The sequence below is a fragment of the Erithacus rubecula genome, assembly GCF_903797595.1.
Source record: "Erithacus rubecula genome assembly, chromosome: Z".
Classification (NCBI taxonomy): domain Eukaryota; kingdom Metazoa; phylum Chordata; class Aves; order Passeriformes; family Muscicapidae; genus Erithacus; species Erithacus rubecula.
Genome location: NC_136661.1, coordinates 30282219 through 30307529, shown reverse-complemented (window position 1 = coordinate 30307529; position 25311 = coordinate 30282219). Strand labels below are relative to the sequence as shown.

Here is a 25311-nt window from a genome sequence, read left to right as displayed (position 1 = left end):
CTGTGTTAATAAAATTTCATTGTATATGTTGACCAGTTTGTGTTTGATGTAGAAATCAAATTCCACATGATGATCTGGGTTCAAGTTAAGATGGTGGACAGAATAGATATTGAGAAATTGCTGTTGGTGCTGTAATGATCCTTAGGCTGCAGTTAAATTTGAGTGTATTAAATAACATAAAACACTGATAAAATACTCCTAATAACTTATGATAATGTGCTGTTACTTTGTATCTGCAGGAAACTCCAGTGTTCTTGGTAGGTTCACAGTCACTATTCTAGATCACTGAGCTTTTTCTAGACACCTTAAATGATTGTTGTATGCAAAGTCATTAACAATTAAGTAATTGTGCTGAGGTGCAATGATAGGGAGAGGAAGGAGATAATGTGGTTTAGGGTACTCTAAAAGAGAGGCTGCAATGAAATAGCCAAGCTTTGTTTTGAGTGTCTTAAATATTTGTGTTTGTTTAACTTAAGATTTTTGCTGTTACTAAGTGCATACAACTTGGGATCTAATTCCTAATTTAGAAGCCAGGCTAGAGTCTGTGCAGAGGAAAATCTGCATAATACTTGGGATCTGGTGATTATGATTTGCCTTGACTGTGGTTTTCTTTAGAGCTGCTTTTGCTGTCCTGAACTACTGACACAGATTTCAATAATGGCATCTTCATTTTTCCCTGAGACTTGCATTTCTTTATCTATGGCTGTATCGGTTTGGGAAAACATTTTCAGTCAGCAGAGAGGTCCTTAACCATCCCAAGACACAGGTTATTTTTCCTTACCATCATTTCCTGTTTCTAACCTGCTGTAGGTCATCACGGACACAGATGTGCTGCACAAATGTCACAAATGTACTGCTTTGCTGAATGCCCATGAAAGGGCTTACAGCCAGGAGTGAGGATTTGTAGAACCTGTCCTTGTTGTGTCCCTTCTGTACAGGGCATTCAGACTCTTTGGAGATTATCTGGAAGCCAGTGGGGCCGGAGCAGAGCTCCTAGGGGCAAGCTGACCAGTACATCTGATTAGGCTGGATTGCTTCTGCAGTACAACTATCCACTCGAGCTATACTTGGCCTGAAAGCCACAGTTGTTCCTGCTCATTGTATACATATATCAGGACTTAAACAGGCATTTTCAGTTATCTTACATTGAGATATACATATATATAAAGAGAGAGAGATGTAGAGTGACTGTTAATGTTGCAGGGGAATGGAGATTCACGCAGGTCTTGTTTGGAGAGATGTTTGATCCCTTACTTTGCTTTGAAGCACACCTGTCCCTTAATTTCAGTGGCATGTCAGCATTTCCTGGGCTCCTTAACATCATCTTCCCTGGGAAATTAATGCCATTCCAGATACACCTACAGCTTAATGCTTTAGAACAGTGTTGCAGCTGATGAATCATGGTTGCTAAAGTTTAACTGTAAGAAACAAAAAACCTATGAAACTTGTTATAATCTTCAAGTACAAATTTCAGGGGGAAAAATATTTCTGAAATATGACAATGCTTGAATTATCCAGTCTGATTTCCTTCCTTAGAGTTCTGTCAAAACTGCTTTGCATTCATGGAGTAATGTTAAAACTGAAATGGTTTTGGTTTTGTGTTTAAAAAGCTTTTTTTATTGGGCTGTGCAGCTGTAAGGAACTTCTCTTAAGAGAAAATGGCATCTACATAACACAATTTGAATGTCTAATCTTAATTTTGTCATATGAAAAGCATACTAATAACAAGGCTGCAGTCTTCTGCAATATGCTGGAAAACGAGAAGAAAATAATTTGCTAAGGGTTTGTGGGAAGCAGTGTCTGCCTTGCACTGTTGATTATAAATGTTCTCAGACATATCCCGATAAAAGTTTGTTGATGATAATGAATATCCACTCTATATTGCTAAATGCAGTAGGAAGATAAATACAGAATCATAGATTTGGTTTGGATGAGACCTTAGAGCTTCATCCCCATGGGCAGGGACACCTTCCACTGTCCCAGGCTGCTCCAATTCCCATCCAGCCTGGTCCTGGGCACTGCCAGGGATGCAGGGGCAGCCACAGCTGCTCTGGGCACCCTGTGCCAGCCCTGCCCACCCTCCCAGCCAGCAATTCCTCCCCAATATCCCAGCCAGCCCTGCCCTCTGGCACTGGGAGCCATTGCCTGTGTCCTGTCCCTGCCTTGTCCCCAGTCCCTGTGCAGCTCTCCTGGAGCCCCTTCAGGCCCTGGCAGGTGTGTTTTCATGTACATGTTTGTTTTTGCCTTAAATGAAAGTAACAATCAGCTTTAGAGGGAAAATGTTGTAAAGGCTATTGTTTTGATACTCCTGTAAGCCTCATTTTCTGCAAGTCTTCTTTCTAAAGCCTGTGTAAGACTTTTACATTGATGGACAAAATTATGTATATATTTCATACTTGCAAACATTTTTAATGAGGGTGTTAATTTAAAACTTTGACTATAATATTGAATCCAGGCTATGTCGTCTAGTAAAATGAAATCTGTCTTGTAACAAAGTGCTAGTTTGCGAATTCTTTTTGTATGAAATGTTAGCTGTGCCCAGGCGTGACTGACTGCACATTTCACCTTGATTAACTTGCAGGAATGCACAGAAGGCAGCAGGCAGGGTAATAGACAGTATTTTGCAATACATGCTGTTTCCATAATCTCAGTGTAAAGGATTATTTTACTCATTTGCATTGTGATTATGGAATCCAGCATCATGCTTACTGCCTGCATCTGAAATAAAGGAGCTGGCATTGCTATCAAGCTTATGCAGCTATCTACAGAAGCATGCAATGTGAAGTTTTCTGTAAATTCATGAATACTGGTATTATCTTCTAACACAGTTTCTCTTTTATGTCCTAAGTGAAAAGCTGTTACAGCAAACCACTTTTTATGAATGTTGAAACACTTTGTTTTCATCACTCTGAGTGCAAGGAAAAGTAGAAGGGAAATGCCAGGTGGAGACGAACATTCTCCATCTTGTATTGTTTTGTTGTTGAGGGAAGTTACTGAGATGAAATTATGGTGATATCTGCTGTTGGCCTCTTCAGAAGTTTGGGTGAGCCACTTAGTGCCTCATATGACTTTTTGTGGCTATTGTTTTTGTAGACAGGATGTTGGGGACCATCTGTGTGGAGGCTGCTGTGTTAGCTCTGATCAGAACAGCTTCTTGATAGAAGAGTCACTAGATCTGAATGGACTCTGTGGAAATGTTGAAAATCAGGGGCTGAAATGCAATGGCCTTGTCTCTTCAATGATGAGGAAAGGGTATGCCAGATGAAGTTTCTGCCATAGTGTTTTAGATGGTCATTTTGATTTGTATAAATAGTGTGACTCATGACAAGGCAGATCCTACCTACTTACTCCTGCTGTGTTTCAATGGCACAAGAAATAGCCATTGACTTGGACTTGGGATAGTGTTGTGCCCAGGTGGAAAAGGTGCTCATGGTGTCCCAGCCAGGGTGTGACACAGCCCCAGGGCAGTGCCTGTCCCTGTGCTGGCACTGCTGGGACACTCCAGTGCTGGGACACTCTGGAACCCTCAGGACAAGAGAGACCCCGAGGGGCTGGAGCGTGTCCAGGGCAGGAACAGGAGAGGCTGAGGGAGCTGGGAAGGGTTGGGCTCTGCTCTCAGGTAACAAAGGGACAGGACAAGATGGAATGGCCTCAGGTTGTTCCAGGGAAGGTCTAGATTTTATACTGGGAAAAATGTATTGATCTAGAGTGTTGTCCAGCCCTGCACAAGTTGCCCAAGACTGTGGTGGAGTCCCCATCCTTGGAGGGATTTAAAAGCTTGTGTGAATGTGGCATTTTGGGGACATGATTTAGTGGTGGCCTTGGCAGTGCTGGAGCAATGGTTGGAATTCATTATTTTGGAGGTCTTTTCCAGCCTAGATGATTCTATGATTTTTAAAGTCTGTTTTCATCTGACACAGTTTGCTGGTCTTACTGCCAAAACAATTTTCACCATACTGGAGAATAGGGAACAAGCCAGGGACACAAGGAGGATTTTGACTTTTTTGGTGTCTGACTCAATATTTGGGCAAAAGTTGTGTTAAAACTTCAACTGAGATTGGATCTGTGTCAGAACATGAGTGTTAACGCTGTGTAATAAGGACTTGGAAGATAAAGTCAAAACATTGTGTTTTGAGTTGTGTCCTTTCTGAAATCAATACCCAAAGCTTTAATAATCTGAACTGTTTTTAAAAATTCATATGAGCCCAAACGTCTGCTATTTCCTACCTCCTATTAGCACCTTCATCTCTAGTCCTTGAGTCTGGACTTGTCATGGTGCAGCAGTACAGATTGAAGGCAGGTGTTCTTTCATCTTTAAAAACTTTACCTCCTTACTATGGTAAAAGAGTCCCCCAGAAATAGGAACAATTTGGTTAGAAGATTCTGGGCAACTTTATACCTCTGAAATGGAGGTATAAATTGCTCACAAAAATGTGAAATGATGCAAAGTTAATTGTTAGTAGTAGCAGGGTATAAGATTGTTTCCTTTTATGTAGTGGACTTAGTTTTTTTTTTGTTTGTTAGTTTGTTTTTAATTCATGTTTTCACAAACAGAAGGATTCCAAGTTTTTTAACTTCACAATTCAATCCTCAGTCTTCCAAAACAAACCCTGATAACTGAGTAAATAGTATTTGTTTTGAAGATATTTTTGTAACACTTGATACTGGAATGTGATCTGGAAAGGAGATGGAGTTCTTTGTGTCAGTTGAAGAATCAGTTATGTTGTCTGTATACCACAGTATACAATAGATAATGTAGTTTTTTAAGAACTGTCTGTCTTGCTGTGCATATCTTTCAGCAGTGAAATCTGATGTGTCTCTGTTTATAGATGTGTCTAACAGTGTCCAAAATAAAGGGAGTTTCTCAATAAACTATTGAGAATATGGAAGTGCTTAAAATACTGGAAGATGGGTGATAATAATGATTGTCTTGATTTTTTTTTTTTTTTTTTTTTTCTGGTATTTTGTTCCACAAAGTGAGACAGATTCTTGTGGTACAGCTTGTGCTTGTGCTGTGAATTTCAGATTTTGTTGTTACTATTGTTTGAGTGTAGAAACAAATCTTTCACGGGCAAACTCAACCTGCATCCTGGACGCTTTGTTTCTTCATTTTAAACTAACTGTACTTTTGTGTTCTGTGAAGGTGTGGGCAGTACCCATAACCAAGTAACAAGTTGTCAGATTAGATGATGAAAGATGCCGCACCATGCTTCTTGAAAAGGCCTCCTTGGGGTGCTGTTGGCTCACCTGTGCTTTTCTCTCCTTCCTTCCTAGAATATGGTATCAAGTTTTCGTGTTTCTGAACTGCAAGTGCTGCTGGGATTTGCTGGACGTAATAAAAGCGGGCGCAAACATGACCTACTGATGAGGGCACTGCACTTACTGAAGAGCGGCTGCAGCCCAGCAGTTCAGATCAAAATCCGGGAGCTCTACAGACGTCGGTATCCACGGACGATCGAGGGGCTGTCGGATTTATCAGCTATAAAACCTGCGGCGTTCAACTTGGACAGCAGCTCCTCTCCGGTCGAGCCTGACTTGGCTGTCGCGGGCATTCACCCACTCCCTTCGACTTCAGTCACGCCTCAGTCTCCATCCTCACCTGTCAGCTCTGTGCTCCTCCAAGACACTAAGCCTCACTTTGAGATGCAGCAGCCATCCCCTCCGATTCCTCCTGTTCATCCTGATGTGCAGCTGAAAAGCTTACCTTTTTACGATGTGCTCGACGTGCTCATTAAACCCACGAGTCTGGGTAAGTGTTTAATACTTCTGCTTGCTTAATTCATTAAATAAGCTTTGCTTCTGATAGTGCTGAGCCCAGACTTCAGTGGCTTTTTGCAGCTGGGACAAGTGGAAACTCCTTTCCTTTTACATCTTTTCCTTTTCTTTACCGTTTTCCCCAAAAGTGCAAAACCACAATCCAGAAAACAGAGTTTTCTGTTATAAAAGTAATATGATTTAAGACTTTTGTCCTTTGAATATTAAAAAGAAGAGCAGGGTAATTCAGCTGGATGAATGAACCTATGATGATCATCCAACTGCCGGACCAAAAGTCAGTTTTTTTCTAATTTGCCTTAAACACTGGCAGCTTACAGCATTGACTGTTTTTCCTAGAGCCCTGTTCTGATGTTTGATCACCTGCTTTGTAACAAAATGTTTCCTAATACCTAGTCTGAACCTCCACTTTTTGGCTGGAAGATTTGAACCTGAAGTGCAAATGAGGAACTGTTTTGTCAGGAGTAGTAGAAAAAGGATTTCAGGGTCAGTAATTTACAAGTTGCAACAGGGTAAAGAGAACGAGTTAGTTGATTTGCTACTTTAACCTTTTTTCACTCCCAACAATTCTGAAGGCTCTGAGATCTGGCAGTGAAATAGATTCTTTGTGCTGCCACGTTCAGTGTTGTCTTCAGTGTAGTGAAGTTTCTCAGCCTCCAAGTTGTTGCAATACTGTGTGTTGTTATAATATGGAGTGGACATTGTCTTCCAGGTAACCTGAAATCGAGTTTATCTTCCCCAAGATAAACTCAGCTCAGTCTTGTACATTTTTAATGATTTGGAACTCCATCTTCTGTCTTGAAATTCAGTCTGGTTTATCTTATGTGGCAAAAACTGTTTAATAATATGTATAGAATAGTCTGCATCCTCTTAAACAATTTAGTTTCTTAACTGATCATAAAGTCTTTTAGGCTGTGACTACCCATACCTCAGGGAGGGATGTTCTGATCATCTGCCATCCTCCAGTACCCAAAGCAGAAAACTTTACCAACAAACAGTAATTATTGTGCCTGTTGTCACTTCTCTTTGTGCATAGTGACACTCACATTTATTTGTGCATTTGAGAGTTAAGTGTTTAAATAACAGCTAAGCCAGAGAGTTAGAATATAGTCCACATCACTGCTTCATGCTTGAGAAGGGATGAGTGTGATTCTTTGCACTTATATGAGAGCACACATGTCAATGTGTGGTTTAGTTTTAAACCACACAGAATTAAAGAACAAAATATTTCCACTGACTTTCTTGTGTGCTCAAGTATTATTCTTAAATATCAAATGTGCTCTGTAGTGTGTATGTGCATACATGCATGCTGTAGCATGTATTTGGAATTGCTTGAGGAACTCAGTGTGTGTTTCCTCCATCTGGGTTCCATTTAATGTTTGCCTCCTTTTTGTGTGTTTTTCTGGGTATAGAAACAGTCTCCCCGAATGCCACTGTGCACAAGAAAGTCCAGGTCTTCCAAATTTGTCTGGTTTAGTTGTGCTGTTTTTGCATTTGTCCTCCTTACTGCTTCTTTTAAATTGCACATGTCTAATCTACATTTACTTCAGATGAAAATTTTTAACTTCTCTTAAATTTTACAGTAGGAAAGCAACATGTGCTTACTGTGGACTTTAAGTACTAAAATATTGCCAGTTCTCATCACTTACAGATAACTTGGATTATGATGTGAACATTGCATCTATTTATATTTTTTGTCAGATACCACTAAAAGTTAATTCCAGATATGAAGTCTAGCTGACTTCTCTGGCTTGAGGGTTTGTGCTCCCTCTCTTCCTGCCCAAAGATTTGTTTAGTTATTTATGTGTAGCTGTTTGTGAATTTTCCAGCTGTACATTAATAACTTCTGGTGCACATGTTCTTCCTATAGTACCTTACAGTAGTTGTTGGCATCTCTGTGGTATTCCTTTTGTCAGGTATCCATTTAAATATTTTGTTGTGTATTTGTTTGAGCTTTCCCCCTTTGGGAGAAAGGATTATAACAGTTTGCCAAGCTGCTTTCGTACTGAAGTGTAATGTGATATTAAACCATCTGAATGCAGTTTAATGAAAGATTTGTTCCTTTGCTTTTTTTGTTAAGTTACATGCAGTTCAACCACCATTTGAGTATGTTCAGTGACTTATGCCTCGTTCCAGACATGAACTACAGATCCTGTTTTAATCAATGGCTTTGATCACCATGGTTCAACCTCTTTTGTGTCTTTTTTTCTTCTTCTAGTACAGAGCAGTATTCAGAGGTTCCAGGAGAAGTTTTTTATCTTTGCTTTAACACCTCAGCAGGTCAGAGAAATCTGTATTTCCAGGTAAGAAGTAAGAGTGTGATATAGTGTAGGTAAACTTCTACAGAATTTCAGGAGACAGTGTGAGAGAAAGTGTGAGGGTTTGGTTCACCATATGCATCACTTACTCTTCAGATGCAGAGTGGTAATCCTCACTGATGTTACTCTTGAGTTTGTTATGTTTCCTTCAGGAACCATTTTGCACAGAATTTGTGTGCGTTTTGTGAAAATTTTACCCTTTTAAAGAATTAACAATTACTCAATTCTGAATAATTGTCACTGTTTAGAGAGATGGGAAGCTTCCCTATATTTCTCCTGGTTGCAGGAATGGACGCCTGCTTTTCTGGTTTTTTTCCCCAGGGTTGATGCTGTAAACTGAGAATTCATAGGTGCTTTTTCATCCCTGGCATCATCCTACTTTATTGTTCTATGAACTTTTGATGGAGGATGCTGATCCTGAAGTCCTGTGTAATTTGGCAGTAGTTAAACAGAAATGTCAATTGTAACGTGTTCATAGCTAAATAAAACAAAAAAATAAGAGCAAAGTTACCTGCTGCTGGGGCAAGTGTGTCAGTTGTTTCTCTGCATGGATGCAATATGAGTCCTGCTAAGTGTGTACTTCTCTTTTTCTTTCTCTTTGTCACAGGGACTTCTTGCCTGGAGGCAGGAGAGATTACACTGTCCAAGTTCAGCTAAGGTACATCTTGTGTAGTGTTCTCTGAAAACTTAATTGGCTGATGGATGTTTGTGGGGACACTTGCAAATGATGCTTTCTTTTTCCATGGATACAGGCTGTGTCTAGCAGAGACAAGCTGCCCTCAAGAGGATAATTATCCTAATAGTTTGTGCATTAAAGTAAATGGGAAGCTGTTCCCATTGCCGGTAAGTATGTATGTATGCATTTGTGGCTTCTTGGTGACTTGTGGAGTGTGTATGTGTTTTTCTGTAGTGTTAGCTTGCAAAAACACTCAAGCTGTTTGTTATCAGATTTCTCTAATGCTAGGCATGGAGTTTGTACATTTGCTGTGAGAGGTAGCCATTACTGCTGTTAATCATATTGCAGCCAGTGCATGGACTAAGTGTGATTAAGCCCCCTGTAGCAAATCTTGTCTTCTGCTGTTGACATAACTAAATAATTCAAAAACAATCTGGTGTCTGCATGGAGAATGCCCCTCACAGGTGTTTAGGCTGAGTTGATTTGAGGCTGGTAGCCCTCACTGTGTGGACTTGTCTGTTTTTGATAGGCTGGAGTTCCTTCTTGTTCTGAGAGAATGGCATCAGCCTCTTGTGTGCTGTTTGTGCACTGTTCTGCATCTGTCTGGTTAGGACATAGTTTGTTGTGGGGATGAAGAACAGACACATTTTAGGGTTTCTTGCATGTGTTTGAGGAGAGAGGACAAAGGACTCTGCATGATTCAATGTGAATCAAGCAAAAACCATTTATTGTGCTTCTAAACACTGTTTATATCTTGGATTACACAGAAACACATTATTTCATTGGTAGATCTGCTTTATCCACGAGGCAAGCACATATCTTTTTCTTAACCTAGTTGATTGATCCTATAAGCATTATTTAGTTGGGTTGACATCCCTATGTTTGTCAGCAGCTTTCTGCTTCTCCTTTCTTCTTCAACTTTTTTATCCACAGAGGGGACCTCATTCAGAAAATTAGGCTTATTCATTTAGTACATCCATTTTCCTGTAAATATGATCCTACACGTACTGATACTGTAACAGAACACTATTGACAGTCACACTTCAGGGGTGTCTGATGCTGCAAAAAATTAGTACATAGTCACAGGGTCATCTGGAGGCTTGGATATAGACACAAAGGGAAAAGCTCTCTCATTCTCAAAATATCTCTGGAATGGGTTTCTTTTTTTTCGCTCAGTAGAACAAAGAAACTCTTGCACAATCCACTCAGAAATACATTTTGAGGCTATAAAGGGTGGAAAAAGTAATAGAACTTTTTCATGTTTTTTCATTAATGAGTTTGGAAAGAGAGAAGGTGTGAAACTTCTTTTCCAGAACCACCTTTTCTTTTAACCACCTTGTGTCAGATGTATTGTACCCTCCCTCCTCCCATGTGCAACTGTGCCTGTTTTTCTGATTGTAGGTTTTTGGGTTTGCTTTTTTTTCTTCTACTCAGCTTATATGAGACTCCTTACATTCTCTTCCTCCTACTTCAGTCTTCAGATTATAAGAGGGTTTCTTTCTCATGTTTTCTGGTCAGTGTTTTCTGCTAATGCTGGTTACATTCTGTGTGATAACTTTGAGGGTTTTCTCTTCTGCAGACTCTTTCAGCAGCCAACAAGAAAGAATTTGGTCTGATGTTATCTTATGGACATCAGTGTCAGCTGATTCTCAGTCTTGCTAATACAGGTTCCACCCTGCTGTTCTCTCCATTCTGTGCATAACATGTCACAGTTGTAGCAGAAACTACTACTAATCTCAGATTATTGTTTTGCTTTAGACCTAAATCTGCTAGGTTCTTCCTGCACACGATTAGATGACTTTTTAATCTGTTCAGCTGAACCTTAGGTGGAAAAGTGAATAAATCACTATTGTCTTGGCAACTTGCCTTCCCCTTCTCATTCACTGTGAGCTGAATGACAAATAGAGTCTCAGTCTGAGTGCTTCTGCAGACTTTTTTTGTTGATTTAGTCTCTATCTACATCATCTGGCACTTCCTTTCTGTTGCAGGAAGCGAAAGGTATCTTCTTTGTCTCAAAGACCCCTCTTGTCCATTGCAGTATTTTTAGGTAATTAACCAATGATGCCAGCTTCTACTGCCCACTTGCACAATTCATTAGTGACCTTCTGTCTTTGCCTGGAAGGGCAGCTCATGCCTCTGTAGAGGTCTGTAAATTCTTCTTGGTCATCTCCCTGCCTGTAATCCTTACCAAAAGCTTCAGAGAAAGGCTGCCTGTGTGCCAATACTGCACTGGGTTCTGCTCATGTTAACACCATATCTGCTTGTGTCCTGCATCTGTGTCACTGGGAAGAGCCAGATAAATGAGCAGTTATGCTTTCTCTTGATGAATTTCCTTGCTGTAGCTGATGATACCTGCCTTGAGTAGTGTGTGCTTCTTTAAAGAACCATGGAAGGCATCAAGGCCCAAATGATACTGATAGTTTCTTGCCACTGGAGTTGGCAGCCTGCCTAAACAGTGCCAGGCCATTCCAGTTGGTAGACAAGCAGAATGCTCCTAGAAGGATAGGGGGGAAAAGTTCTTGGTTTTTGTAGGAGTAAGAGAGTGAATCTTTTCTCAAGAACCAACTCTATGGAAGAAAACATTGAAAGCTTCACTGAAATGAAGCGTGTGCACTGCAGAGCCTGTTTCTGGGGAAAAAGAAAAAAAAAAGGGAAATGCAAGAACTTGCATTCACTCTTCTGAAATCATTGTCTTTTAAATGTGAAATTGTCACCAGCTCTCATATGTCTGCCATCTCTGTGTTCTGGTATAAAGCCCTCATGGCATACTGGGCTAGTGAGGCTGTTTGTTTATATATATGTACATACACATATTTTATTTTTATTATTATTATTGTTTCCAGATTTAGCATCTTTCAAAGTAACTCCTTTTCCAAGCACTAGGTTGTGAATGTGTATTTCTCTGGTTAAAGAAATACATATTTTTTCCCAGCATATCTTTCCTGGGTGAGTTTTTTGTTTGAAACAACTCTGTCTGGAAATGCATCAATAAGGTCTGTGCAGGAGGCTGAGCTGCATCTTGCTGGCATCCTTCAGGTGCAGGGTGAGTTTGAGATGAGTTTGAGGCTGGCTGTGAGCTCAGAGCAGGGATTCTCAGGGTAGCAGTGGCAGACTGGCTTGTTTTCACCGTGACAGATGCAGGGCGAGACGAATAAGCTGCTGGCTTATAGAGTGACAAGGGCATTGGAACTGGATGATCTTTAAGGTCAGTTCCAACCCAAACCACTCTGGTTGTGTGATCTCTTAAGTACAGCTGGTACTCCATGTGCAGTCCTTCTTCAGGGGCCTTGGCTGAGGACAGGTGACACCTGTTGCTAATGGGGAGAGGTGTAGTTGATCCAAGGCAAAATCCTCACTGTCACTGAGGAGACATGGAGCTTTTGGACCAAGGAGTAATTGTTTCTTAATCAGTTAAGTGTTTTCAGTGTGTGAAGCACTGAGTTGAGTCTTCATTACTTGATCTGTTTTTAACTAAGGCTGTAACCTTGTGATGTTTCACTCTGTTCCAGTAGGGCATGGGGGGAAAGAGGACAAAATATCCACATGACCTTCTACTCTTTCAGTGAATTTACCTGGACCCAAACTGTGTTCTTCCACCTTTCCAGTGCTTCTATAAAACTGTTCCAAAACAACAAATGCTTTTTAACTGTGTTTGACTTCTGGTGATCTACTGTAGATCACTGTGAGTGTCTGATATTTCTCAGAATAAATGCTGGCTTTGCTCTCCAGACTAGAGAGCCTGTGAGTTTGCCTGTGTCTCATAGATCTGTCTGAAACTAACAAGTATGTGTCAACAGTTCCAGAGTACAGTGGGAGACTGGGTAACACATCCATTGTCCTTTTTTCCACAGGGATATGCTCCACCACCAAAAAATGGAATTGAACAGAAGCGACCTGGGCGTCCCTTGAATATCACATCTCTTGTTAGGCTGTCCTCAGCAGTGCCAAACCAGATTTCCATTTCTTGGGCTTCTGAAATTGGAAAGGTAACCTGCATGTTCTATAGAATGAGAGAAGTCATCTAAATAACCTGTTTGGGCATTTCTGCTCCTCTGCTGCCTGATGTGGCTGGCAAAGTGTTTTGTATTAGATGGCTGAACTTATTTTTGTTTCTAGTTTGCTCTAGAACTGTGGTAATTTTCAGTAACATATGTGAGATTCGCATACCATGGAAAGATTTTCTTACAGGATTCACATTAGAAAGTCTGTTTTTAGAGTTTGCCTGAAATGCATGTCCAAAATAACAAACTGTTTTTGTCATGTGAAGTAAATCCCCCTGTATAATGAAAGATGAGTGCAAGGAATTTTTTAGTTCATTCTAGTTTTAAATAACTGTTGCAGCACTTTTTCAGCTGTTGTCAAGTCAAGAACTGTTTATTCCTTGTCTGTGACTGGTTGTGTGAATTCTGGATGCAGTTATCAAAGCAGTTTTCTCTTAAAAGGTTTTATTTAAAATCAAATTCTCTGGACTAAAAATACCACATATTTCAAAGAGACTTCAGTATTAGCTTTTATATTAAAATACAAAAAAAAAAATGGATTGGAAGCTAATGTTCAAAAAATAAATGAAGGGCAGGGCTGACATCAGAGGATCATTTTCTAGAACAGGGATGGCGAGAAGAATCTGAGCCATTGCTTCCCAGTCAAAGCACAGAATCCTAAAGTGGCTCCAATCCTGTGTGTGGTCTTGGCCTCTCGTGCTGATGCCTGCTAGCTTTCCTCCCTGTATTGCCAAAATATACTCTGATGGAAGCAGATGACTCAGAATGCTTGGACATCCTCCCCTTGCCCTGAGAGGTGAAGTGAGTTCTGTGGTGTAGTGCTTGTGCCAGAATTCTCTGCTTTTCATCCTCAAAGTGAAACCCTGGGGAATAGCATGGGGTGTCACATAAGGGCCTGTTGGCATGGATTGGGCTGATACTGGAGGGCTGTGAGCCAAGGGGGCATAAGCCCCTCAGTGCTGGGCCAACTTGAGCCTGTAGAATCCTCTCTGTAAGGCAACAGGTGGCCATTCTTTAAGGGAAAAAAACTCAAAAATCTGGGTTTCTTAGTGGTTTCATGTGCAATTAGAATGCTTTATATTCTCCTCTAGGTAAGAGCTGTTTTTCCTATAGGTGGTAAAGGAGTAGCAGGCTGTAGGGGTTGTTTGAAGTTCCTGTGCACTACCCAGGCAGTGCAGGAGCCATAGGAAGGTGGCTGGCAGGCTGTAGAAATAAGAAGTCACGGGTTGTTCTTGTTACACAGATGAAACCATTATTATCCTGCAGCACTGGAGCTTGCAGACTTTTCATTTGTGACCTAGAAGAGGGAGTGAACACTGAACAAAAGAAGCTGACAAGTGGTGTGAGTTAGGGAGGAGTAGAGAATGCTGGGGAATGGGGCCAGTCTAAGCAGAACGTAACAAGGCTGGGCTTAGAAGTACAGAACAAGCTAAAGAAAAGGTATGAAGAAGCTAGGGCAGCTCTGTACCATCTGAAGCTGTTGTTTGTACCATAAAGACAATTTATCTCTTGTCAAATGACTCTTTGAGCTCTCCACAGACACTAGAAAAAAGGGGAAGATTAAGGAGAGAAAATGTGAGAAGTTCTTTGAAGACTACATGTGCAAAATGTGTCACGTATGATCTTTCCAGGAGAAGGGCCCAGATTCTCTCTTGGATGTGGAATTTACCTTTTAGTTCAGTCATAACTGGAGCAGGATAATTAGACCTGATTGGCCAGAGAATTCTGGCAGAATGTTGGACCTCCACAGACTTGAAGTTGTCTGTCAATGCTCATCATAATGATTAAACAAAAAGTCACACTTTTGTTTAAACTAGTGTAAATAGTCATCTGTTTTCATAGTGGGAGTACTGTATGAAGTCAACATTTAATCCTTCTTTTTGTAGAATTACTCCATGTCTGTGTATCTGGTTCGCCAGCTCACCTCAGCTATGCTTTTGCAGAGGTTGAAAATGAAAGGTATCAGAAACCCTGATCATTCCAGAGCACTAAGTAAGTAATTAACTTACCTGTCTGTATGTTTGGAGGGTGGTTAGTGGCTCTTTAAAACTAGAATTGGTAATGCAGAAGATATTTGCTGCATTATGCTCTTTTTCAGTCAGGATTTTTAGGGAGCAAATGCAGAGATCCCATCTGAAATGTGGTTATGAGATTGCCACAAGCACTCTTTTCTGTGCTGGGTTGTGAGGTGCAGCCAGATGTCCTGAATTCTCTTCACTTGTGCCTCACTCATAATGGTTCATTTATCCCTTGACATGTTGGGTTGAGTTTGCTCTGTAGTAGCTGTTACTGCATCTGCAGTTAAACAGCATAAGACAATGTGATGCAGTTTGCAATTTGCTTATAAGTAATGAAAATGTTGTTGTTTAGGAACTAGTTTCCTAGATTAATTTTTTTAGATAGCTGAAAGAAAAGTGCATGTGCTGCTGAATCAGTGTTATTATTTTAAATAATGACCCCTATGTATAACTACTTTATTTTAATAGTTAAAGAAAAACTAACTGCAGATCCTGATAGTGAGATTGCCACAACCAGTCTGCGGGTCTCTCTGATGTGTCCTGTAAGTATGGCTCAAAATTTCCAGATAACAGAATCATATTTTCATCTGTAATGCAGAATTAGGCTGGTTTTTGAAGGCTTTGCTTTGGAAACCTCACTAATTTTATATTTTATTAATAAGCCAAGATAAAATAATGGAGAGAAGGGTGCATCTGCAAGCACCTGGTCATAGCAGCAGTAACCCAGTTGTGGTTTAGGACTGTGAATGCCTCAGCTGTGATGCACTGAGTCAAGCTGCTGCTTGTGTACAGTGAGGCCTGTGGAAGGATTAATCTCCTGTATTGACGTGCTGAGGCTAATCAGGCAGGCTGACAGAGTAATTAAAGAATGGAGTGATAATTAAAACCTCTTATCTCCTCATCTTGGTGGCTTTGCCTATACTGCAGATACAGTAGCAAACAAAAAAGAAGTCAGCAGCTTATAACAAGGTAATGCTGCCCTGGGCGTTCTCTTCCCAGGTAGAAATTGGTCATTATGAGTATTAACAAGTAACTGGAGCTCAGAAAAACACCTGAAATATTGGATTAAAAGAAAATTATGGAAGTGGGTACTTCAGTAGATTGTTCAGTAAAAATAAAATACTGTAAATAATGTTACAGGTCCATTAGAAGTGTTTCTGAATGTTCTCAATGTGGTGAATGAAGCCTTGGAGCAGGACTTCATTTTTCCTTTAGGAGCACTGTGTGGGTGCTGTGGTGGGGTGGATTTACTTGCAGCAGCTTTAGCCTCAGGCACTCTGGAGTGAACAGGAGGAGTTATTTCACCAAGTGTCTCTGGATTCACTGTTAACCATTCAGTCCTGTTTCTCTGTCTTGTTCTGAAATCCTTTAAATGCATCTCCTGCAGCTGGGGAAAATGAGACTGACAATCCCATGCCGTGCTGTGACTTGCACACACCTGCAATGTTTTGATGCTGCTCTTTATCTTCAAATGAATGAAAAGAAGCCTACCTGGATCTGCCCTGTCTGTGACAAAAAGGCAGCTTACGAGAGCCTAATACTAGATGGGTGAGAGACTGGCTTTGCAAATTACATAATTACTTGGAATTTTTCATTATGTACTCAGTAGTTACTTTTGTGACTTGAGGTTTAGCCATTTCATACTGTTTTTTGCCAAAATGCTTCAGACTGCAGGAACCATTAGACTCTATTAGTTTCTCTTCCCATAATGACCTGTGTAAGTTTATCTCCTAACTGCACCATCTAACTTGAGTCTCAGTGTATTTCCTCTGGAGAATTATAAATTCAGCATCTAAGGTTGGGTCTTCCTTTTACATGTTTCCATTCCTGAAAGTTGTTGACTTCAAATTGTAACTTCTAAGTCATAATAAGTGTTGAACCAAGTGTTGAACTTGGTTCAAGGGATGATGATTTCTGCTTCAGTATGGAAATCTGTGTTTTGGAGTAGTGTCAGAGTGAGCTATGGCTGGGTTGGAATAGTCATATTTCCTGATATCTGCAGAGGCTGTAATTACAGGCTTTCAGGTAAAGAACAACTAGGGGTAGAGAAGACACAGTGGGTAGAAGGTGATCATAATTATCTTTTTTTGTCTCCTTTTCACTTCGAATAAAAATGTCATTCACTTAGAATAAAAATGTAGACTCAAAAGTGAAACTTTGCTTTTTCAGCCTCTTTATGGAAATCCTTAATGAATGTTCTGATGTGGATGAGATCAAATTCCAGGAAGATGGCTCCTGGTGCCCCATGAGGCCAAAGAAGGAAGCTGTGAAAGTGTCAAGTCCCCAGTGCACCAAGATAGAAAGTATGTACATCTGGGTACTGGTTGCAAACCAGCCCAAGTCTTAGAGACTTAGTTGTAGCTTGGATAATGCATGTGGATGTTGGTGCTTGTTTTGTGGAAGACTTACTGCTTCTAAGCTTCTTGTAATTTAAATTACAAAAGAAAGGTTGTGTCTCTAAGAGTGCATTTTTTTCTTTGCTCTTTATAACAGCAGTTAAGAAAATGAAAGTTTGCTTTTGCTTTACATCCTTAAAATGGTAAGTGAAAACAGAAGTTTGTTCTTTAATAGTCTCAATGTGACAGAGTCATAAAGCAGGTACTGGGGCATGACATTCTTTGTAATGGCCAGGAAGGTGATCTATTATACAGGATCTGAGTTCCTGGTTCTCTTGAAGATATAAACTGCTGACATCACCAGCTTTTGGAGAACAATGATGTTTTATTTTCTTCCTCAGGTTCCAGTGTTGTTAGCAAACCATGTTCCGTGACAGTGGCCAGTGAGGTAAACAAGAAGAAGGTTGACGTTATCGACTTGACAGTGGAAAGCTCTTCTGATGAAGAAGAAGATCCTCCAGCCAAAAGGAAGTGCATATTTATGTCTGAAATACACGGAAGCCCAACCAAAGGGTTTGTCAATTTTAAAGTTAGTTGTTTTTCTGTAATGTCTCAGCTGAACTGATCTGTAGAGGAATGTACTTGGGATCCAGCTCTACACTTGCAGAGGAGAACTTCTAGGCCTCTCCTACAGAAGGTTGTATTGATACAGTTACTTTGTACAGGCAAAACACTATTAAATAGATTTACACGTGACAAAAGACTTGCTCTGACTGTTGCTGTGTTTGCAGGGACATTTCTCTGTAGTAAAGGAACCTGGCTAAGCTAGTGGGCAGTGTTCTGAGAAAGTAGATTATGCCAAGTGGAGGAACTTTATGCATTCTTGCTGAGTTAGTGTCATCTTAAAGGCTTTTATTTTACTGTCTGCTGTATCCTCTATCTAATCTGCTCTGGTGTCCAGGGAATAAGACTGTGTTGTGTGTTTCATCCATCCTGTCAGTTTTGGAAGGGAGCCACTTTGCTGTTTTGAATCAAGATGAGCTTTTCCTCCATCTCTCTGTTACATTCTGGAATGTCTTGGATGCTGTTGTTGGCTGTGGTCATCAGTCAGTCCTGCACCTTAATTAGTACAACCAATGACTTCCCAAGTCCTCTGGCAGCTCCTCCATCTTTGTAGTCAGGCCTGATGTCAGCACCTGGCTTGACCAGCTTCTCTGCTGCTGTGCCACCTTCTGTCTGTCCTGGTGTGTGCACTTCAGCTTGGGTGCTGCTTGTGGCTCCCATAATGTTCCTGCTCTTGGCCTGTGGGGCATCCCAGATCTGCAGGAGTGAGGGCCACTGGTCAGGCTGACCAGCACTCACTGCTCCATGCTTAGCTTTTTAGGCTCCTCAGTTAGTGTTGCTGCCTGCATGAGGTGTGTGTTTGTCTCTGTGTAGTGGCATATGACTTGTACTGAAATAATAATAATAATAATAAACCAAATCCCCTTCTGTTTTGAAGGTTCCCCTTCTGTTTCAGAAGTAATGAGCAAGTGTGGTGAGTCTCTAGTCCACAGGAATGTCTGTGTGGTCCTTGGTGAGCAAGTAGTTGGTCATCTTCAACCACTTTCAGCAGTGATACTGCAATGCTGTTGCTTTTTTGTGAGGATTGTGGATGAGTCCTTCTACAAGAGACTCTTACTCGCTTTTAGAAGAAAGTGTAGCTACAAATACATCTCTTAATGAAGTTTCAGAAGGCACCAAGACTTCCTTCCATGCTCCTATGTTTGAGATGGCTACCTGTAACTGTAATTGCAGGAGGACTGACTTCTTTTCTCTCTATGACCCATGTATTCTCCCTGTTTTTTTGGTATGGGTATGGCATATTTTCATTCTTCAAAGCCAGGCTTTTGGAATATAGCTTATCTCCTTTAAACAATGTTGTCTGAATGCTAGTTTTGAGAAAAGTAGGGTGTCTTCTTAGAGGCAGCAACAGTGTAGGCTGAGTGAAGTATGAGAGGTGCCTGAGAAGGGAGGGTCTGAAATCCAAGCTTCTGACATCAGAAGTAGATAAACCAGGAGTGTGGGAAGGAAGATGAGTGGATTACACTGATGGCTGGAGGAGTGATGTGGAGTATCTGGGAGCAGAGTTCTGTGTGTTTCCACCTGACTTGGAGTTCATGAACTGTTTATGCATGTGGCTGGTGCCTGAGCTGTGGTGGTGTTTGTAACAATGCTGCCAACAGGTAGAGCAGCGTGAGGAGAAGCAGAAGGGTTGTGCCATGCTCCTTGAGAGCTGAACTGGAGGCTATGAGTAAAGACATGCTTATATTTAATTGCCACCTGTGTAATCTGTGTCATCCTGTGGGTCAGTTGTGCCCTTGGTGTAACTGAGTGGTCACTGAGCTGCAGTTCTGTGGAGAAATCAAACGGAGCTCTCTCCTCCTGGCTCTGGTCACCTGCACATCCCTCTGTGGGTGCTCACAGACACCCCTTTCTGTCTTTGACTGTTGCCAGTGACTCCAGCACTGTACTTTGTTTTAATGCAAAATTGGTCTTATGTCACAGCTGCTGTTGAGAGCCAAGATATGGTCATGTTTTTATGAAGACTGTTATGAAAAAGGAAATTAGAGTGGAGTACTGTGTAGTGAGTAGCCACACTGTAGCTTTGTTGTCTCACGGTGACTTGTGAATGAGAGTGCATAGCAGTGCTTGGTTTCCCTTGTGCAGCTAACAGCCAGGTTGTTTGTAATTTCCCATGCTGTTTGAAACAGGGTTCTCATGTATCAGCCATCCACTGCCAGAGTGCCCAGCGTGACGACGGTCGATGCTGCTGCTATTCCTCCTTCATTAACAGACTACCCAGTACCATTCCATCACCCACCAATATCCAGTATTTCATCAGACTTGCCAGGTAGGTGCTGGGTGTTTTTGTGTGTGTTCTGACAGCAGTATTAATTTACGGGGTGGGTAGAAATGGAAAGAATTTATTAACTCTTTTTTGTTTTTTGGTTTTTTTTTAATGGAACAAGTCTATATGCAGTATGGCACTGATGTGATGTCTAGACAAGCCTAGTGCAGGCTGTCTGCCCATTTTCAGATTGCATTTCACAGCAGTGATGTGACAAACACTGCTTTTGGGGTACAAACTGGCACTTGAGCACTGCAGCCAGAAACTGCTCTTGTCATGCTCAGCCAGACTTTGTGTAAACATCCAGTAGTTACGTGTTGTAGATGCTGAGGGAGAGTAGTTGCTTGTTTTAGTTACTAGAGGTGTGAGGGTGCTGACTCATCCCAGCCCTCAGTGTAGTTACTCTGCTAGCTGATTGTAGTGGTGCTCTGTCTAGACTGTATGAAAAAGGTTAAGGTGAGCTACAATCTGTGAGCTGACCTCTATTGACTTTCTTTACCTAGACATACCCTAAATGCCTATGATGTATTCTTCAACACTGCTGCTAAATATCAGACAAAAGGTGGGGATACTGATTGTTTTCTATCCTGGCTCCTTGAAAAGAACACTGTGTATAGGGACTCTGGGGTTCTCTTGGCCGGCTGTAACAAACCCAGAGCCCAGGAAGTGGTGACTTGTGGTGACAGGTGTCACTTTGGCCTCCTGTACTTCCCCTTTCCCTGCTCCATTGCCTGTCTCCATTCCTCCCCTGCAACATCTCTGGGTTTTTTCCTCTTCTTTCAGCACCAGTTTGGCAATGAGATGGATATCATTCCCCTTGTTTCTTTGTCCATTTTGGCTCCCTTACTGCTCCCTCCCTCCACTTCTCCCTTGTTAAGAAATAGAAGGATAAGCTGAGAGAACAGTACTCTAGAACTGTTTTCCAGCTCTTACCAACTGAAGTTCTAGAACTTGCACAGACAAAAGAAACTGTCAGTTCTGTAAATGCAGCTGACCTTTAAAATCTCCTTCAAAATTTTTCTCTAATGGAGAAGAGGAGGAGAGATGTCATGGGCCAGAAGAGATTTGGAGGTGAGGGGAGAGGGAGGGAGTATATCATTTCTTTCTGTTGACATAGCAAACACAAGGCCAATATTTAGAAAAAAAACTCCAAAAAATATGGTAATTTCTCATTGGTTTTGCAATTCTAAACATCTTTCTCTAAATGCTTACAAGCTAATGGTGTTTAAGATGGACACTAGTTGTCACTGCTCTTGGAGGATATATATTGAACTACTTGTAGTTTCCTCTTCTTCATTCCTTCTATTTGTCTAGACACAAAACGGGGATGATATTAGAAATGTTTCCTTATTGGCTGCCCGTGGGTGGAGGAAGAGACCTGCTGCTTGTTTTTGGACTTGTGCATGTTGTGACTTTACTTCATTCCAGCATCTTTAATGTGATGACACTCTTCATGTCCCAGTTTGGCCAAGTCAGGTACAATATGCAGTGAAACTTGCATTAATGAACCAACAGCTCCAAATGGCAACCTCCATCTAAGCAACCATATTGAACCACCCTGCAGTATTCAGTGTAATGACGTACATCATTATGTCATCCTCATTCTTAAAAAGAGCCACTTGTATTAGATAACTCGTTTTGCTGCTGCCTGAAGTAGTCGTTGAGAGTGGTGTCACAGTGGTATATTCCATTTAGAAACTCTGTATGAATTGCAAAATCTGTTCTACAACCACAAAAAAAATCCTTAAATTTGTTGTGTGTGAATAAAAGAGAGGCTTGTCTATCTTGTCTATTTATCATCCTTCTCTTCTTCCTAGGTCTGGATTTTCTTTCGCTAATCCCAGTTGATTCACAGGTATGTTTCTGATCTGTTGTGGGGCTAATTTCCAAGTCTGATTTTTGTGACTTTGTGGTCTAATAATTACCAGGTTGCCACCATCAAACTGTGTTCACAGTTCACTTGCTAGACCTAACTACAGACTAGGGAAGCCTAGCAAGAGCTGGTAGTGAAGATGCATTAAAGAGGATTCAGTTTGGCCTTTCTATGAGCCTGGAAACTCATTTTTTACTGATAGTTTGCCTTTTTAAAGTGCTGAACACTAACTTGAATATACCCAGGGTGTATTTGAGGCCCTGGTATAGGCTGCACAGAGCAGCTCTGGCTGCCCCACCCCTGAAATTGTCCAGGCTGGGCAGGGCTTGGAGCAGCCCGGGATAGTGGAAGGTGCCTCTGCCCATGGCAGGGAGTGGAATGAGATGATCTCGCAGTCCAAACCATTCTGGAGAGCATTCTGGGAGGGTTAGGGAGGAGGTTGGTGGCTGCCTTCCCCACTCAGTCACAGATTTGCAGAATTCTGGTTCTGGGTGCGCTGAGATCCCGCTAGGAGCGTGTCTGGTGCTTGTTGTGTGGGGAAGATGTATCTTCAGAGCATACATTTCCCTCGTGCAGTTGGTCTCTTCACTCTTCATTGTTTGTTTCAAGCAGTACTGTCCTCCTATGTTTTTGGATAGTCTCACCTCAACCTTAACAAGCAGCACGCCTGGCAGCATCATCACCTCCACCAGCCACCACGAGAGCAGCACGCACGTTAGCTCCTCGGGCCGGGCCGAGGCCGGCGTCATCACCAGCAGCGGCGGCAGCGCGCCCGACATCATCTCCCTGGACTGACCTCGGGGCCAGGGCCCACAGGCAATGCACACAGCTGCTGCTGCTCCTCCTCACCCCCTCCCCTCCCGGAATTCCAGCACCTCGGAGCTCACGCTGATATTTATTGAAAGGATTTGCCTCCTGGGAGAGTGGGGTGAATTTGTTTGGTGGTAGGAAGAGATGCGATGGAATGATTTTCTTGGTTGAGCTTTTTTTTTTTTTTTCCCCTTTCTACTTTCCCCTGCTTGTTGACTAGCTGGTGTAGAAAAGGCCCTTTTGAGAATACGTGTTCAAGCTTTTGGTTTGTTCTGGGGATACTGACTTTCTGTCCATGTGTGGATTCCATTAGTGGTTTCTAATTTTGTTGTAAAACACAGCAATAATGTAAAAACAAATGAGGTTGTTTATAATAAAGAAAAGCACTTACTCAGTCTAGGACAGCAATTAGGGTAAAGGTGCAGAAGTGTCAGAATTAGTGAATTTTTAATTTTTTCACTGGGGCCTGTAATAAACTTCATTAAGAAAATGAAGCTTTGAAATAGCCATGACTTGTGTTTAATGTCTTGTTCCCCATTTCCCCCTTACCTGGGGACATACAGGAAGCCTCTATAAATGGAGTTGTTGGGGGTTGTTTTTTTCCTAGTTTCATGGTTTTTGCTAATGCAACAAGAGCCTAAGCTGTGACCTCTTCCTCTTTGTGTTCTTTGAGCTAGGAAGGGGACAGACTATCTATGCAAACCCTGCATCACACAGTCTCTCTGCTGCCATGTTACAATTGGGACACCTCACCACCACCAAAAACTCCCAGTATACAGCTGAGTGTACTGAGTGTGCAGCTGCTTCCTGTGGCAGCTGTAAGGAAATGAAATAGGAGCAACTTTCTCCAGTGCAGGGAGTATTTGCTAGGATTTTCTTATTATGGTTTCTGCTCTTCAGCAGCTGCTTGGTGGACTGTGAGGGAGGCTTGGCTTTTTAGGAAATAGAAGCCATAGCTGCACAGTGTCCCCACCTAATTTTGAATTGTGTGTTTAGGGCTTAATGATGCTTTGCCCCGCATTTCCTGGCCTCCTGATTGTTGCTTTTCTACTTCAAAGGGAACAACTTTGCCCTGTTTAACTCCTCCCATGACTGTGCTGCTTTGTTAGTGTGTACGCGGTGTCTGCCACACACACCTGGGGATAACCTCAGCAGTACTGTATGTGGAAGAGGTTACAGACTAGGAAAACTAAGTCATTTCCATGGAGCTGGAATAATGGTATTGTCTATGTATGCTGAAGTAACAGCTTTTCCAAGTGTTGCGTTTCTGTTAAGTAACTGTATTTGAGATTATTCCTTCCCTAATGACCAGATCTTACTTTTTTTGCTAACTTTGTTCCTTTTTTCTTACCTCTTTTAGTTGGATGTCTGGTGCTTTTTGCCTTCCAGTACTGTTACAGTATTTGAACCAAGTACATGGATGAGAAATATTGAAACAGGATGTTTTGTAACTTTTGTCTGCCCTGTTACCCCTACCTTTAATGCTGCATTACTGTTCCTTATTGCCTTTTTTGTATGATTTTTCACAGCAGTCTTGAGTTCACATGTTGGTCTTAATAGTGCACCCAATCTTTTTTCTTTTTTCTTATCTGTTTAATATTTTGTACCTGTTAAGGATCAGTTGTTAGCATGATTTATTTCCAATAAAACCATGCTTTTCATGGAGTTTTTCCTGATGACCTGCAGCAGATCAGTGCTTTCTGCATCACCATTGCACGTCGACTTGACTTATAAGTAGAGTGTGGAAAAGAGGTTCCAAGAGTAATTCTGAATAAAAGATTTAAAACTGGTCTCTGCTGAAGGTGCTCTCTGTGCTCTTAATGTCAAACTCAAGTGTGGCTGAACTGGCTGAGGGGATGAGAACATCTCACAATGTACATCAGAAAGGTGAAGTGAGGACAAGTGTCCTTAGGCTGTGCTCTAAACCACTCAGGGTGTAGTAAAATACAGCTGCAATTTTGTAAATTGCTGTACTCTATGTAGCAGGCAGTAATTGGGGCTGAGGTAGGATTGTATTCTTCAGCTTTTGTGGGCAGGGCCTCCATTTATCCTCAAACCTTCCAGAGCCACAACAACAGTGTAACAGAGGACATTTGAGCCTGGATTGTCACAGGCTGTGGTGTGACAGCTTTTCCTGCAGGGCCAGTAAGTAGAAGGCTTGTGTCACACCTGAATCCTTTAACTCTGCTGAGGATGGGGATCAGAGCAGTGCAGTGCCCCCTTCCATCCTCCTGCTTCCACAAGAGAACAAGGAGTTTGTTGGGATGGGTGGGGAGGGGGAAGGGCTGCAGCTGAGGTGGGACCTGCCCCACAACCATCCTGGTCAGCCAAACTGGCCAGGGTGGCTAGATCTGGCTTTGGTTTATTTTCAACAAATCCCAAAACATAGCAGACTGTATCCAAGAATTTTCAACAAGAAAAGGCTTGGAGAAAAGGTTGGACAATTGCTTGCTGCTTTGAGTGGACTGTACAAAATGCACCTTTGAACTAGCTGCAGAAGGGTGGTAAAGCTGATGGGGCTACCACACAAAGTCCCTCCACTGCACAGACAACAGCATGCACTGAAATCCTTGCTGCACAAACTGGCCTTTCGTGCCTGACCCATTCATTTGCTATG

The 25311-nt window shown here is 41.7% G+C and overlaps 1 protein-coding gene across 16 annotated transcripts in view; it reads left to right on the top strand.

The window, feature by feature from the left end:
- The window catches only part of PIAS2 (protein inhibitor of activated STAT 2), a gene marked incomplete at its 5' end in the record, with an annotated part of 35190 nt that extends 10695 nt beyond the window's left edge, over window positions 1-24495 (top strand). For 2 of the 16 annotated variants that reach the window (XR_013777151.1, XR_013777159.1), the window contains 14 exons: window positions 5275-5749; window positions 7991-8075; window positions 8698-8748; window positions 8843-8933; window positions 12618-12752; window positions 14654-14759; window positions 15254-15327; window positions 16173-16333; window positions 16955-17088; window positions 17523-17694; window positions 19875-20014; window positions 20515-20573; window positions 21829-21866; window positions 22497-24495. Coding sequence is in view for 6 of the 16 variants with exons in the window: in XM_079330344.1 (XP_079186470.1) it covers window positions 5275-5749; window positions 7991-8075; window positions 8698-8748; window positions 8843-8933; window positions 12618-12752; window positions 14654-14759; window positions 15254-15327; window positions 16173-16333; window positions 16955-17088; window positions 17523-17694; window positions 19875-20014; window positions 21829-21866; window positions 22494-22679 (1848 nt within the window). Of the gene's footprint in view, window positions 1-5274; window positions 5750-7990; window positions 8076-8697; window positions 8749-8842; window positions 8934-12617; window positions 12753-14653; window positions 14760-15253; window positions 15328-16172; window positions 16334-16954; window positions 17089-17522; window positions 17695-19874; window positions 20015-20514; window positions 20574-21325; window positions 21488-21828; window positions 21867-22493 lie in introns of all 16 variants that reach the window. The other 14 variants (XR_013777152.1, XR_013777158.1, XM_079330345.1 and 11 more) reach the window with 10 other exon arrangements.
- Window positions 24496-25311: the final 816 nt, after the last annotated feature.